Genomic DNA, 15,896 nt, shown 5'->3' on the forward strand with positions numbered 1-15,896 from the left:
TTAACATGTCAACAGAATCCCATTCAACTGGCCACCAAGGGTTTCAACATGGGCTGTGAATATAAATAATTTTTACCTCTAAATGTGATAAAAATAAAATGTAAAAGCCTTACCCTTAAAAACCATACATCTGGTGGTTATAGAAAGATCTATACATTCAGGTTCTAGTTTTATATATTAATAAAACTCCCAAAAAAGTGAGGCCGCGTACACACGGGCGGACTGTTCGCCCAACCTTGTCCGCTGAACAGTGTTTGGGCGGACAGTCCGCTCGTGTGTGGGCTTTCAGCGGACAGTTTCAGCGGACAGTTGGACGGACAAAGTCTTTCGGAAATTCCGAAAAACTGTCCGCTGAAACTGTGTTTGAGCGAACAGTCCGCCCGTGTGTGGGCCTGTCCGCTGTACTTTCGAAATGAGCGGACTGTTCCCGCTCCGAAAGTCCGCCCATTTCGAGCGCGTGTACAGGTAGGCGGGGCCCGCGAAGGAGACGTCGCGGGCTCCGCCGCCTGGAATGGGCTTAAAGGGGAACCCCAACGCCGAAAAAAATCGGCGTGGGGGTTCCCCCCAAGTCCACACCAGACCCTTGCCCGAGCACGCTACCCGGCCGGCCAGGAAAGGGGGGCGAGCGAGCGCGCCCCCCCTCCTGAGCCGTACCAGGCCGCGTGCCCTCAACATGGGGGGTGCCTTGGGGAAGGGGGGGCCGCGCGGCCCCCCCACCCCAAAGCACCTTGTCCCCATGTTGATGAGGACAAGGGCCTCTTCCCGACAACCCTGGCCGTTGGTTGTCGGGGTCTGCGGGCGGGGGGCTTATCGGAATCCGGGAGCCCCCTTTAAGAAGGGGGCCCCCGGATACCGGCCCCCCACCCTATGTGAATGAGTATGGGGTACAATGTACCCCTACCCATTCACCTGTGAAATAAAGTACAAAAAAAAAACACAACACATGGAAAAAGTATTTTATTGCACAGCTCCGGGGGTCTTCCGTCTTCGGGGGTCTTCTCGCCGGACTCCTCCGCTATGTGTGTGTAGCTCTTTTACTAGCGGAGGAGTCCGGCTTTCTTCCTCCCCGCCGCCGGCCTCTTCTCCCGACTTCGGGGGTCTTGTCCCCCTCTTCGGTTCTTCTGCCGGGCCACCGCGCCTGGTCCGGTGGCCCGGTCTTCTGTCGCCGTCTTCCGTTCTTCTGTCGCCGCCTTCGGTTCTTCTGCCGGGCCACCGCGCCGGTGGCCCGGTCTTCTGTCGCCGCCGACTTCCGTTCGTGTTCTTCTTGTTCTTCTTGTTCTTCTCCAGGAGATGTTGACACGTCGCTCCCTCCGGCCGGAATGCCAGAGCCGCGCTGTGCGGTCACTTATATAGTGACAATGGGGCGGTGTCACATGGTATATGTCACATGGGTTGGTCACATGGTGACCCCGCCCCCTTACGATGTCATAGTCCCCATGTGACATCAACCCATGTGACCAACCCATGTGACATATACCATGTGACACCGCCCCATTGTCACTATATAAGTGGCAGCGGAGCGTGTCCCTGGCATTCCGGCCGGAGAGATCGTCGAGTCAACATCTCCAGGAGAAGAAGAAGAAGAACAAGAAGAAGAACAAGAACGGAAGGCGGCGGCGGCGACGACGACAGCGGCGACAGAAGACCGGGCCACCGCCTGTAAAAGAGCTACAAGAAGGCGCGGTGGCCCGGCAGAAGAACCGAAGGCGGCGACAGAAGAACGGAAGACGGCGACAGAAGACCGGGCCACCGGACCAGGCGCGGTGGCCCGGCAGAAGAACCGAAGAGGGGGACAAGACCCCCGAAGTCGGGAGAAGAGGCCGGCGGCGGGGAGGATGAAAGCCGGACTCCTCCGCTGGCAAAAGAGCTACACACACATAGCGGAGGAGTCCGGCGAGAAGACCCCCGAAGACGGAAGACCCCCGGCTGTGCAATAAAATACTTTTTCTCTGTGTTGTGTGTTTTATTGTACTTTATTTCACAGGTGAATGGGTAGGGGTACATTGTACCCCATACTCATTCACATAGGGTGGGGGGCCGGTATCCGGGGGCCCCCTTCTTAAAGGGGGCTCCCGGATTCCGATAAGCCCCCCGCCCGCAGACCCCGACAACCAACGGCCAGGGTTGTCGGGAAGAGGCCCTTGTCCTCATCAACATGGGGACAAGGTGCTTTGGGGTGGGGGGGCCGCGCGGCCCCCCCTTCCCCAAGGCACCCCCCCATGTTGAGGGCACGCGGCCTGGTACGGCTCAGGAGGGGGGGCGCGCTCGCTCGCCCCCCTTTCCTGGCCGGCCGGGTAGCGTGCTCGGACAAGGGTCTGTTGTGGACTTGGGGGGGACCCCCACGCCGATTTTTTTCGGCGTTGGGGTTCCCCTTTAAGCCCATTCCAGGCGGCGGAGCCCGCGACGTTTCCTTCGCGGGCCCCGCCTACCTGTACACGCGCTCGAAATGGGCGGATTTGCCTCCTCCTTACGTGGGCGAGTCCGTTCATTTCAAAAGTTGAGCGAACTGTTTGCCCAACCTTGTTCGTCAAACAGTCCGCTCGTGTGTGGGCAAGTCCGCTCATGCAAATTTTGAGCGGACTGTTTGACAAACTGTTTGCCGAACAAGGTTGGGCGAACAGTCCGCGCGTGTGTACGCGGCCTAAGAGTTCTGTCTATACCCAGATCTAGATTTGAATCTAGATTTAGGTTTAATTTTATACGTACATCTTCTCCATCGTCTTTTTGGAGCGTTCTGAGGGCTACATTAATGATACTCGCTATGTGTACTATATAAAATGGTTTATTCACGTGCTTTAAATAAGCTTGGTGCGCACAGAATGAAGTGGGGTTAGATGTCCATTAGTGCACATTATAGGTTTTGGTGTAGATTTTAAGTGTTAAAATTTGTTTACACAATTTGTTATTGAATTAAGATACCAAATACAAGTGGCTTACATTTTAATATAATGGTGGTTTTATATGTATATTTTCTATTAATGTACCTATTTTAGATTATCATTACATAGCCTACATAATTTGGTATAATATTCATGCATAGGCAGAAAGAGGTATTACATGAGTTCACTAAGGGAGCATAATTTATTTCTGTACGCCGATATCTTTCTTTATGTGGATAATCATTGGCATCCCATAATATACACACTGATTCGCATATATCTATTGTAGGTGCCATCTAGTGGCCATAATTTTGTACCTTCCTAGTTAATTCTATGATGGTCATTCAACCTGGAGAGAAAATAGCCTGATAATATATTATTTCCTCTCTAATTGTGCATGTAGATTCACAGAAGGAATAGCTCTATTGTTTTTTTTTATAAACCCCCATACTCTCTAAAAGGTCAAAAAAAAATAATGGTTCGGAGTACCCGATACTCAAAATCAGTGCACATAAAAAAAAAAAACTAAAAAACAAACAAAAATCTAGTAGACTCTATGAACCATGAATAATAAAAATATATACCGTGTATATACTTTATACGCTATATTACCAAAGGTATTGGGACGTTTGCCTTTTACACGCACATGAACTTTAATGGCATCCCAGTCTTAGTCCGTAGGGTTCAATATTGAGTTGGTCCTCCCTTTGCAGCTATAACAGCCTCAACTCTTCTGGGAAGGCCGTCCACAAGGTTTAGAAGTATATCTATGGGAATGTTTGACCATTCTTCCAGAAGTGCATTTGTAAGGTCATGCACTGATGTAGATGAGAAGGCCTGGCTCACAGTCTCCTATCTAATTCATCCCAAAGGTGCTCTATCGAGTTGAGGTCAGGACTCTGTGCAGGTCAGTCAAGTTCCTCCACCCCAAACTCGCTCATCCATGGTGTTTATGGACCTTGCTTTGTGCACTGGTGTGCAGTCATGTTGGAACAGGAAAGGTCCATCCCCAAACTGTTCATACAAAGTTGGGAGCATGAAATTGTCCAAAATGTCTTGGTATGCTGACGTCTTAAGAGTTCCTTTCACTGGAATGAAGGGGCCAAACCCAACCCCTGATAAACAACCTCACAACATAATTCCCCCCCCCCCCCCCTCCACCAAATGATTTGGACCAGTGCACAAAGCAAGATCCATAAAGACATAGATGAGTGAGTTTGACTGGCCTGCCTGACCTTAACCCGATAGAGCACCTTTGGGATGAATTCGAGCTGAGACTGCGAGTCAGGCCTTCTCGTCCAACATGAGTGCCTGACCTCACACATGCTTCTGGAAGAATGGTCAAACATTCCAATAGACACTCTTAAGCCTTGTGGATAGCCATCGCAGAAGAGGTGAAGCTGTTATAGCTGCAAAGGGTGGGCCAACTCAATATTTAACCCTATGGACTAAGACTGGAATGGCATTAAAGTTCACGGGAGTCTAAAGGCAGGTGTCCCAATACTTTTGGTAATATAATGTATGTATACAAAAAGTACCTAAAAGCTTCTTCTCATTGTCCTCATATTGATTGATTATACAAAAGAACACACCATGGTAAATATCAGTAAAAATCCCCCCCAGCCCAGGAGGACAATAATAGTCATGATATATAAAGGATATCTCCGTGCTGTGAGGAACGGAGTGTCCCTCTATTACAGATGAAAGTCCACATCCATAACTCCTAATATGTAATCTGCGATTTGGAAGCCATTGTTCACAACTTCATACCGAGGTTAATGTAAATGTATGCCCCGTACACACGATCGGAATTCTCGTCGGGTTTCGCTCAAGCTTGTGTTGCCTGCACACGGTCGCACCAAATTCCGACTGTCAAGAATGCGGTCAGGGCTGTTTTTAGGGCAGGGCAAAAAGGGGCAGCTGCCCTGGGCCCTGTCATTGTTGTGGGGCCCAAAGCAGCTGCCTCATACTTGCCACCTATCCTGGTTTAAATTCCCTTGTCCCTTGAGGTTTTAGCCCCGTGCTGTGTCCCAATATCTCAGTGTGAAGTGCTGCTACTAATGCTGCCCAGCTCTGCCCTATTGTTGTGTACAGATGACTCACTTTCAGACCCTGTGTTTACATGTAAATTACCGGCATTCATATGTAAATAGCTGTGGCATTCATATGTGAATAGAGGGGGACCGGCGGCATTGATATGTATAACATGCCCCCCCCCCGAGGTTATATCCACAGTAATCTCTAGCAACCAATCAACAAGAAGAAATCATGTGCTGTAACCTCTAGCAACTAATCAGTGAGCCGTAATGTGTGCTGTAACTTCTAGCAACCAGTCAGTGAGCGGTAATGATACACCTCTGGCAACCAATCGCAATATCTGCCTGATCTGATTCAGTAAACTGATTTTGAGTCTAGCTGCTATTTATTGTATGTCTCAATGCAGGTGGAGAGCGAAACTGCATGGGGGGCCCAAGAAAAATTTTGCCCAGGGTCCAATCAATATTAAAGATGGCCCTGAATGCGGTGACTTACAAAACGTACGTTGGGACTAGAAAAGAATTATACCCAGTAGCCAATAGCTTCGATCTCTTAGTTGAATCTGAGCATGCGTGATTTTTGGCGCGTCCGAATTGCATACACACGATTGGAATTTCAGATAGAAAGTTTTTCCATTGGGGAAATTGAGAACATGCTATCAATTTTTTGCTGACGGAAATTTGGACAGCTAAATTCCGATGGAGCGTACACACGGTCACATTTTCCGATGAAAAGCTCTCATCGGTCTTTTGCTGGCCAAAATTCCGATCGTGTGCACGTGGCATAAGGACATCACATCCAATGCCTCTTGGCTATTGACCTCTCTGATCGGTGTACATCCTCCCATGGTCTTCATCGAAGAGGACAAATATCCCAATCCAACCCATTCATGGAGTCTAAAGAAGTAATGGCTTGCCACTCATTCCAACATTACCATCAGCACAGCCAACAAAGTCCTCCATTCCAAGATAGTAGAGTATGAATTCTATGCATGAAGGTTAAAAAAAAAACTTCAGTGTGTAACTGCCCCTTCAGTGTGTAACTGCCCCCCCAATACTCACCTGAGCCCGATGCTGATGGAGCAATATGCCCGAGAGCAGCAGCTCTTCTGGCTCTCTTAATCCTCATTGGCTGAAACATAAGTAGCAGGAGCCATTGGCTCCCACTGCTGTCACTCGCAGCCAGTGAGGAGGGAGCCGGGGGGGGGGGAGGGGTGCGGTGCCATGCCGCATCATGCCACACTGCACTCTGTCAGTTGCCAGGCAATCTTCTGGGATCTGTGACGTGTCCCAGAAGATTGCAGGGAAGGAGGGGTCGACTAGGCGGCTAGGTGATCAGACCAGTAAGTGGGAGCTAGGTACCTGCTCCCCCTTCCCCCAAAAAAATAACATGCTAATTGCGGCATGTAAGGGGGAAAGGGTTACTTAACCACTTTCAGACCGGACCATTTTGCTGGTCAATGACCAGAGGTCTTTTTACAATTTGGCACTGCGCTGCTTTAACTGGTAATTGCGCGGTCATGCAATGTTGTACCCAAACAAAATTTGCGTCCTTTTCTTCCCACAAATAGAGCCTTCTTTTGATGGTATTTGATTGCCTCTGCGATTTTTATTTTTTGCGATATAAACGTAAAAAGACTGCAAATTTTGAAAAAAAATGATATTTTCTACTTTTTGTTATTAGAAAAATCCAATAAACTCAATTTTAGTCATACATTTAGGCCAAAATGTATTCAGCCACATGTCTTTGGTAAAAAAAAAGTCAATAATTGTATATTTATTGGTTTGCGCAAAAGTTGTCACATCTACAAACTAAGGTACGTTTTCTGGAATTTACACAGCTTTTAGTTTACGACTGCCTATCTCATTTCTTGAGGTGCTAAAATGGCAGGGCAGTACAAAACCCCCCCAAATGACCCCATTTTGGAAAGTAGACCCCCTAAGGAAATTGATAAGAGGCATGTTGAGCCCATTGAATATTTTATTTTTTTGCCTCAAGCGATTGAATAATGACAAAAAAAAAATTTTTTTTTTTTTTTACACAAAGTTGTCACTAAATGATATATTGCTCACACATGCTATGGGTATATGTGAAATGACACCCCAAAATAAATTCTGCTGCTTCTCCTGAGTACGGGGATACCACATATGTGGGACTTTTTGGGAGCCTAGCCGCGTACGGGGCCCCGAAAGCCAAGCACCGCCTTCAGGCTTTCTAAGGGCGTAAATTTTTGAGTTCACTTCTCACTACCTATTACAGTTTTGAAGGCCATAAAATGCCAAGATGGCACAAAACCCCCACAAATGACCCCATTTTAGAAAGTAGACACCCCAAGCTATTTGCTGAGAGGCATGTTGAGTCCATGGAATATTTTATATTTTGCCACAAGTTGCGGGAAAATTACAAACTTTTTTTTTTTTTCACAAAGTTGTCACTAAATGATATATTGCTCACGCATGCCATGGGCATATGTGAAATGACACCCCAAAATAAATTCTGCTGCTTCTCCTGAGTACGGGGATACCACATATGTGGGACTTTTTGGGAGCCTAGCCGCGTACGGGGCCCCGAAAACCAAGCACCGCCTTCAGGCTTTCTAAGGGCGTTACAATTTTGAAGGCCATAAAATGCCAAGATGGCACAAACCCCCCCCCCCCCAAATGACCCCATTTTGGAAAGTAGACACCCCTAAATTTAGGGGTACACTAGTGAGACTAGGTAATAAATGGCGGGTGCCCTGAAAATATAAAAAAATAACTAACCAACCAGCGTCACCTGTAACAGTTATATGGTGATCACTGGTGAAAGGGTTAACTAGGGGGCAATCAGGGGGCTTTATGCGGTAGTATATGGGGGTCCCTGGCGCTATAAAAAGCTGCGGCGAACCTAAATACCTACCTGCCTAACTAGCGTCACCTGTGACACTAATACAGCGATCAGAAAAACGATCGCTTATTAGGCTGAGTTCACACTGGAGCGATGCGGGAACGCCACGAATCCGCGGCGGGTTCCCGCATCGCATGCCTCCCGGCGGCAGTTCACACTGCCCTATGCGAACTGCTGGGAGTGTCAGTGAAATGTTAATGACACCCCCAGATCAGTTCGCATATCGCAGTGCGATCTGCAAACTTGGATCGCATGGTGTGAACACCCATGCGATCCGATTCTGCTGCGGACCAAAAAAAGGGTCCCGTGCGAGTTTGCGGCGGGTGCGGCGGGTGCGACGCAAATTCAGCCATACTATCTGTATGGCTGAACTCAAATCGCACAGAGATCGGATGTGATTTGCACTGCAGTGCGGTGTGAATCACATCCGTTCTCATAAACCGCTGCAATGTGAACCCAGCCTTAGTGACACTGGCGACGGGGGGTGATCACGGGGTTAAACCTTTATTGGGGGGGTTAGGGGGGTACCTTAGAACTAAAGGGGGCTAACCCTAACTGCCCTAACAGTTATTACAGTCACAAATGACACCCGCCGGGTGATCAGGGGGTTAAACCTTTATTAGGTAATAAATGGCGGGTGCCCTGAAACTATAAAAAAATAACTAACCAACCAGCATCACCTGTAACAGTTATATGGTGATCACTGGTGAAAGGGTTAACTAGGGGGAAATCAGGGGGCTTTATGCGGTAGTATATGGGGGTCCCTGGCGCTATAAAAAGCTGCGGCGAACCTAAATACCTACCTGCCTAACTAGCGTCACCTGTGACACTAATACAGCGATCAGAAAAATGATCGCTTATTAGGCTGGGTTCACACTGGAGCGATGCGGGAACGCCACGAATCCGCGGCGGGTTCCCGCATCGCATGCCTCCCGGCGGCAGTTCACACTGCCCTATGCGAACTGCTGGGAGTGTCAGTGAAATGTTAATGACACCCCCAGATCAGTTCGCATATCGCAGTGCGATCTGCAAACTCGGATCGCATGGTGTGAACACCCATGCGATCCGATTCTGCTGCAGGCCAAAAAAAGGGTCCCGTGCGAATTTGCGGCGGGTGCGGCGGGTGCGATGCGAATTCAGCCATACTATCTGTATGGCTGAACTCGAATCGCACAGAGATCGGATGTGATTTGCACTGCAGTGCGGTGCGAATCACATTCGTTCTCATAAACCGCTGCAATGTGAACCCAGCCTTAGTGACACTGGCGACGGGGGGTGATCACGGGGTTAAACCTTTATTGGGGGGGTTAGGGGGGTACATTAGAACTAAAGGGGGCTAACCCTAACTGCCCTAACAGTTATTACAGTCACAAATGACACCAATGCAAAAAAAAAAAAAAATGACATTGGTGTCACTGTGACTGGGGGGCAGGGGTAATTGGGGGGGTGATCGGGGGGGTGTGAGTGTGCCTGGCATGTTCTACTGTGTAGTGACGTGTTGGTGCAACTCACCGATCCTCTCTCCTCGGTGTCGGAACGAAAAATACCGACACGGAGGAGAGAATACATCACTTCCTCTCCTGTGTTTACATTACAGGAGAGGAAGTGATGTCACGAAGGATTTCTATTCGTCGGGAGCGATCGCGAGGGAGTGGCCATGAATGAATGGCCGCCCCCTCGTCCGGGATCGCTCCCGAACGAATACCGACCGCCGCAGGCACCGGGCGGGGGCCCGATCGGGCCCCCGACCCGCGGGAAGGCAGGGACGTACATGTACGCCAATATGCCTGCCCGTGCCATTCTGTCGACGTACATCGTCGTGCGGCGGTCGGGAAGTGGTTAAAGCGGAAGTTCCACTTTTGGGTGGAACTCCGCTTTGAGGTACAAAACATGGCATACGAGAACTTTTTAAATTGGCAAGAAGACAGTAGACGGCTAGAATGTAGCTGCCGAGAATGTAAAAATATCTAACAGTTTAAATGGTATATTGACCCCTTGGTGGCGCCCGCCCACGCAAATATGTAGCCTCTCGACGCAGAGGGGGGTGCATATTTGCATGAATTGCTGTGCATACAGCTGTGCTGAGAGCACGCGCAGTGCACTCTGCCGGGCACAGTTACCAGCAGCAAACCAAATCTTAACCACTTCAGCCCCGGAAGGATTTTACCCCCTTCCTGACCAGAGCACTTTTTAAAATTCGGCACTGCGTCGCTTTAACTGACAATTGTGCAATTTTCCCACAAATAGAGCTTTCTTTTGGTGGTATTTGATCACCTCTGCAGTGTTTATTTTTTGCGCTATAAACAAAAAAAGCGAAAATTTGGGGGAAAAAAAACACAATATTTTGTACTTTTTGCTATATCCCCATTTGTTTAGCTTTTAAAAATCTCAGTTTAGGCCAATACGTATTCTTCTACATATTTTTGGTAACAAAAAATCACAATAAGTGTATATTAATTGGTTTGTGCAAAAGTTATAGCGTCTAAAAATAGATTTATAGCATTTTTATTCATATTATTTTTTTTATTTTTATCATGACTGTGACATTATGGCGGACACATCGGACAATTTTGACACATTTTTGGGACCAATGGCATTTATACAGTGATCAGTGCTATAAAAATGCAATGATTACTGTAAAAATGTCACTGGCTGGGAAGGGCGATCAAGGGGACTGACCTAGAGGAAGTGACGGATCGTGGTTCCTAGCTAATAGGAACACACGATCTGTCACTCCTCTCAGAACAGAACATGGATTTGTGTGTTTACACACACACGCTTCCGTGTGTGTGTCCCTTGTGCTCGCGGCCGGCAGTCATCACGACCGTTGGCCACAAGCATTGGCACCCCCAGCAGTAGAGCAAGTGCTTGCCTGTGTCGTATAGCTATGATGGTTCTTGGGATCCTGCCAACCTGCCGCGGTAAAATGAGGGCGGCTGGTTGGCAAGCCGTTATAAATGCAAAATGTGTCTGAAAAACGCATCAACCGCATAGATGTGAACCTAGACTTAAATATGATACCTAAAAATGGTTTATTAGTTGACGTGTAACAGGTATATACAGTGCAACTTAATTCAGACACCATTAACCTACCACCATGTGTGTAGGGGGCAGATGCAGAGTAGGCAAGAAGGATGTCATTGGCTGAGTCTAGTGAAGACTTCTCATCCTTCTCGGCAATGGAAGATCATATTTAGTACATAAGGCTCCCAGTATAGTATCTGTCTTCTGTCTTTTTTTTTTAGAGGAACTCTTTAGAAACCATTGACCTTTAAACCTCATTCAGTTTTTCAGACCAAGAACGGGCAGGATCTGTTCACTGCATGGCGGAAGTCGGAGTGCTGTGGACCTTCACTGAACTTACGTTTTCGTAATCCATTCCAGAGGGACGTGGTTTCCCTTTACCTGAACTCCAATGGTAACTGCTGTAGAGGGCAAACTTATGTAAGTATTCTGTTTCCATGCAGCTTCCTAACTTTATAAATCAGCTGAGTTCATTCCTCATTAAAACTTAAAGAACATGAGAAGGTTCTTTAAGTTTCTTTAAGGGGACATATAATTATCAGATGGTCTGATTTCTATGTTGGGTATGTATCAATGTAACCAATGTTGGTATTCGTATCATCTCAGGGTGAGCTTCCATAAATGCACCAGTGTTTTCTCTGGTTCCAGCACTGCCCTCTTTCTAGTGAAACATTCCTGACACACTTGAGTGGTGGTCAACTTTGTCAGTATAGACCAGTGATTCTCAACCAGGGTTCCTCTCGAGGTTGCTAGGGGTTCCTTCAGCATTTGTAAGGAGGTCATTCTTCCCAATGACCACAAGTGTAAGGACCATTCTTCCCACTGACCATCATACTGATGTATCATGAGTTGTAGACTTCAAATTTTTAGCAGGGGTTCCCCGAGACTGGAGAACTATTTCAAGGGTCCTCTGTGTTGAAAAGGTTGAGAGAGGCTGGTATAGAGGGATTAAAGTGTGGCCTCGGAAATCACCAATGGGCAATTCAATGTATGCATTATTAGAAAACTGTCAGACTTCAGCAATGCTGCAGGAGATGTTCAGAGACTGCAGACTTTTTTTTAAATCAGAAAGATGTTTATTGGCACATCCAAAAACATTACATACATAGGCATATTCATGTTGTTACAAATATGGTATGAACAATGATCACTATAAGTAGCATATAACATGTAACCTACTATCGTATCAACCAGATTAGCGTGTATATATGCAAAGCATGTACCTGAGCATAGTAGTCATGCTGCCATATGTATCGAAAACCAGTGGGTTAGCAGATTTTTATACCTTTCCCTATCAGGGCAGATGTGACCATTATGTGGTCCAGCATTCTAGGTCTGCATTTGGTTTAACCGAGCCCAAAAAAAAAAGAAACAACAAAAAAAAAAATTAACTTCCTCATCGTACTCATTATGACCTGTTAATTGTATGCCATGATCCTCTAGATATAGATACAGCTATGTCTCAGATAACTGGGTTACCCTCACATAATCTGTGCACCGGCCCATCATACAGTATCTGCAGAAGTCTATCCATAATCAGCTGAGTGGGAGCCAATCCAGGTGTGTCCAGCCAGGGTTGCCACAGCACATAACATTTTTTAAGAACGTTTCTATGTTGATAAGTACGTTTTTCACGTATAAGCATAGCATTCACCATTGCGACCCAGCCTTTCCCTTTTGGGATTTTCGGAGTTATCCAGAACCTCGCAATAGCTTTGCGTTATAGGTAAAGTAATCGTAGAACCGCGGTGTGGCCACTGGGCGAGAGAGAGGGGATCTCCAGTGCGCCCAACAGACACACCACCGGATCCCGTAAAATCGGAATTTGATATACCTGGGATATAGTCGTTAATACGTACTGCCAATATCTGAATAATTTTGGCCATTTCCACATCATGTGTAAAAGGTCGCCCTCTTCTCTGCTACATTGTGGGCATAATGGGGAATCACGCAGCCCCCATTTATATAACTTGGAAGGAGTCCTGTATGCTTGATGCAACAAAAATAAGTGCGATAACCTGTGCAAAGTGGAAACTGACACTACTGGGGCCGATGTCAGACATAATTCCCACTGTTCTCCGTCAATGGGGCCCAGATCCTGCTCCCACCCCCGCCTACAGGGCAGTTTAGAGGCGTCATGTGTTGTAATCTAGCATATATTCTCGAGATCATGCCCTTTCTGTCTCCTGATAACAACACATCATTCATCAGGGGATGTGGCACTATCGCCAGAGATGATAGCCGGAGCTCGCTGTGCACTGCATGCCAGAGCTGCATATATTGATAAAACTGTGTCCTGTTAATTGGGAACTCCTCCTGTAGTTCTGCAAAGGATTTGAGCTCTGTACCTCCAAAGAACTGCGCAATAAAGTGCACCCCCGCTGCCTCCCACTGGCCAAAACTTGTAAGTTTGCGTAATTCCTTATAATATTTATTACGCCATATGAGGGTGAAGGGACAAGCTCCCCTCACCTTCAGAATGGTTCTAACATAAGTCCATAGGTTGTGCAGTAACCTTATTGTGGGGATAGATCGCTCTACATGAGTTAGGCCTGCATCCAGGTGAGGCAGCACTGTAAGCGTCGAGGCTTGTGGGACCAGTAGGGATCTAATGGGGTCCGCAACATCCAGTTCCCCCCACCCACCCAAGTGTTGAAGTTGGGAAGCCACAAAGTAGTATCGGGCATGCAGGACTGCCAGACCGCCTTGGTCTTTCGCTAATTGCAGTGAGTGCAAACTAATTCTTGCCGATTTTTTTTTTTTCCCAAATCAGTTCTCGAAAATTGAGCATCTATTTGCATGAACCATTTATGAGGTATCCATACGGGGGAGTTATGGAAGACGTACAAGAGTTGTGGAGCCCACACCATTTTAATCAGGTTCGCTCTCCCGGCCACCGACAGAGGGAGCTTCACCCAAGCAGCGCATTTCTCTCTAAATTTGCGAAGTAAAGGAACCAAATTCAAAGCCAGGTATTGGTTTGGGTCCACCTTCACCTGTATGCCTAGATAACGGAATTCATCCACCGTAAGGATATCCTTGGCACAGTCAGGAAGAGGTTGCGGTAAGGGGTCCAAGGGAAGGAGCACAGATTTGTTCCGGTTAATACTAAATCCCGACAGCTCTCCGAAATCTGCAATTAAACGCATCACATTTTTCAGTGAGTGGTCGGTGTCCCCAAGGTAAATCAGCGTGTCGTCTGCATACAGCGAGACTGAGTCTTGCCTAAGGCCCAGACGGAACCCTACTATGTCCTGAGAGGCTCTGATGTGTATAGCTAGAGGTTCAAGAGCGAGAGCAAACAGGGGTGACAAAGGGCATCCCTGTCGTGGGCCTCTAAAAAGATTAAAGGGATCCAAAACATCACCATTAATTCTCATTCTCGCTGTCGGGGCATGGTAGAGTAATTGGACCCATTTTAAAAACGAGGGACCTACCCCAAACCTCACCAGCGTTTCCCAGAGGTATGGCCATTCAACGCTGTCAAACGCTTTGGCCGCGTCTAAGGAGAGAATGGCCCGGATTATCGACAGGGATTTGTAAATTGAGGAATAGTCTGCGTAGATTTTGAGCAGTTGACCTGGTTGGGATGAACCCAGACTGGTCTCTGTGTATTACTGTTTGGATACATTTGGCCAACCTATTAGCCAGCACTCTGGCCAACAGCTTAACGTCAAACGTAAGCAGCGAGATAGGACGGTAGGCATCTGGAGACAGAGCATCCTTCCCAGGTTTCAACAGGACCACCACTAAAGCCTCACTCATAGAGGCGGGTAGTGAACCAGTTTCAAAAGCACTATTATAAACCTGAAGAAGGATAGGGATCAACTACAGGGTATAACGTTTGTAGACCTCTGAAGGCAAGCCATCGGCTCCTGGAGCCTTCCCATTTTGTACATGAGCTAGGGCCTCTAATAATTCCTCCTCCGTCAGCGGAGCATTCAGCAAGGTAGTATCCTTTCCAGATAAACAGGGTATGGGATATCTGTCTAAAAAACGACAAATATCCTCCTTAGCCCACGTACACACGGTCGGAGATTTTGCCAACCAAATCCGTCGGATTTTGCCTGTCGGATTTAGTCCGACGGATTGTGTCCGAAACTGTTGCATACACACGGTCGGGCCAAGTTGGCGAAAAATCCGATCTTTCAGAACATGATGACGTAATTTCGTTACGATGGGACTACATTCAGGCTAGTAGCCAATAGCTTTGATGTAGGAATTTGATCTGAGCATGCGTGGCACTTGGTCCGATCAAAATGCTCTACACATGATCGGATTAGGTCCGTCCGGCCCAGTTGGTCGGGAAATATTTCCAACATGTTGGAAAATTGGGTCGGACGGAGATTCGGACGGAATCAGTCCGATGCATACCACACACAGTCAAATTATCTGACGACACGGTCCGATAAGACTCATTCCGACAGATTCTCTGACCGTGTGTACAAGGGCTTAGAGGGGTGCACTTTGGATGTATAAACCTCCTGAAAAAACAGTTTGAACGTATTCATAATGGCCTGTGTAGAGCAGCAAAGATTCCCTTGCTTGTCCCTAACCGCAACTATGTGAGATGCTGGCTGTTGTGACTTGGCCACCAGAGCTAACATATGACCCGTATTCTCGCCTTCCTCGTAATGAGCTTGTTTCAGAAAGAACCTTTTATTTTCTGCTAGTTGTAGGGTTAGGTCTTTAAGTAGAGACTGGGAAGATAACCACCCTCTCTTGGTGGTGTCATTGGGGTCAGCTACATAAAGTGCTTCTGCTCTCTGTGCCTCTGCCAATACTGAATTTTCCCATTCCTTAGTTTTGGACTTAATGTAAGAAATGTCCTTTATAAATTGTCCGTGGAGGTATGCCTTGGCTGCCTCCCAGACAATAGGTAAATCTGTGGAACCTATATTCTGTTGAAAAAAAGAGGCCAGGAGAGACTGTATCTGGTCTGGGTGTGGTAAGAGGGACAGCCAGAATGGATTCAGCTTCCAGGAGCCCCCCTTCCTAACCGCTCCCAGGCCAATGTCCACAGAGAGCGGAGAATGGTCAGAGATGCGTCTGGCATGATATTCCGAGGAG

The 15,896-nt window shown here is 47.4% G+C and overlaps 1 protein-coding gene across 1 annotated transcript in view; it reads left to right on the forward strand.

The window, feature by feature from the left end:
- Positions 1-15,896, forward strand: part of LOC143962361 (uncharacterized) — a 99,432-nt gene that overhangs the window by 47,345 nt on the left and 36,191 nt on the right. The window contains exon 5 of the mRNA XM_077471654.1: positions 11,089-11,246. Coding sequence (XP_077327780.1) covers positions 11,089-11,246 — 158 coding nt within the window. The remainder of the gene's footprint in view (positions 1-11,088; positions 11,247-15,896) is intronic.

This window comes from Lithobates pipiens, unplaced genomic scaffold (genome assembly GCF_037356315.1).
Source record: "Lithobates pipiens isolate NorthernLeopardFrog02 unplaced genomic scaffold, aLitPip1_a1.2 Scaffold_8, whole genome shotgun sequence".
NCBI classification, from domain to species: domain Eukaryota; kingdom Metazoa; phylum Chordata; class Amphibia; order Anura; family Ranidae; genus Lithobates; species Lithobates pipiens.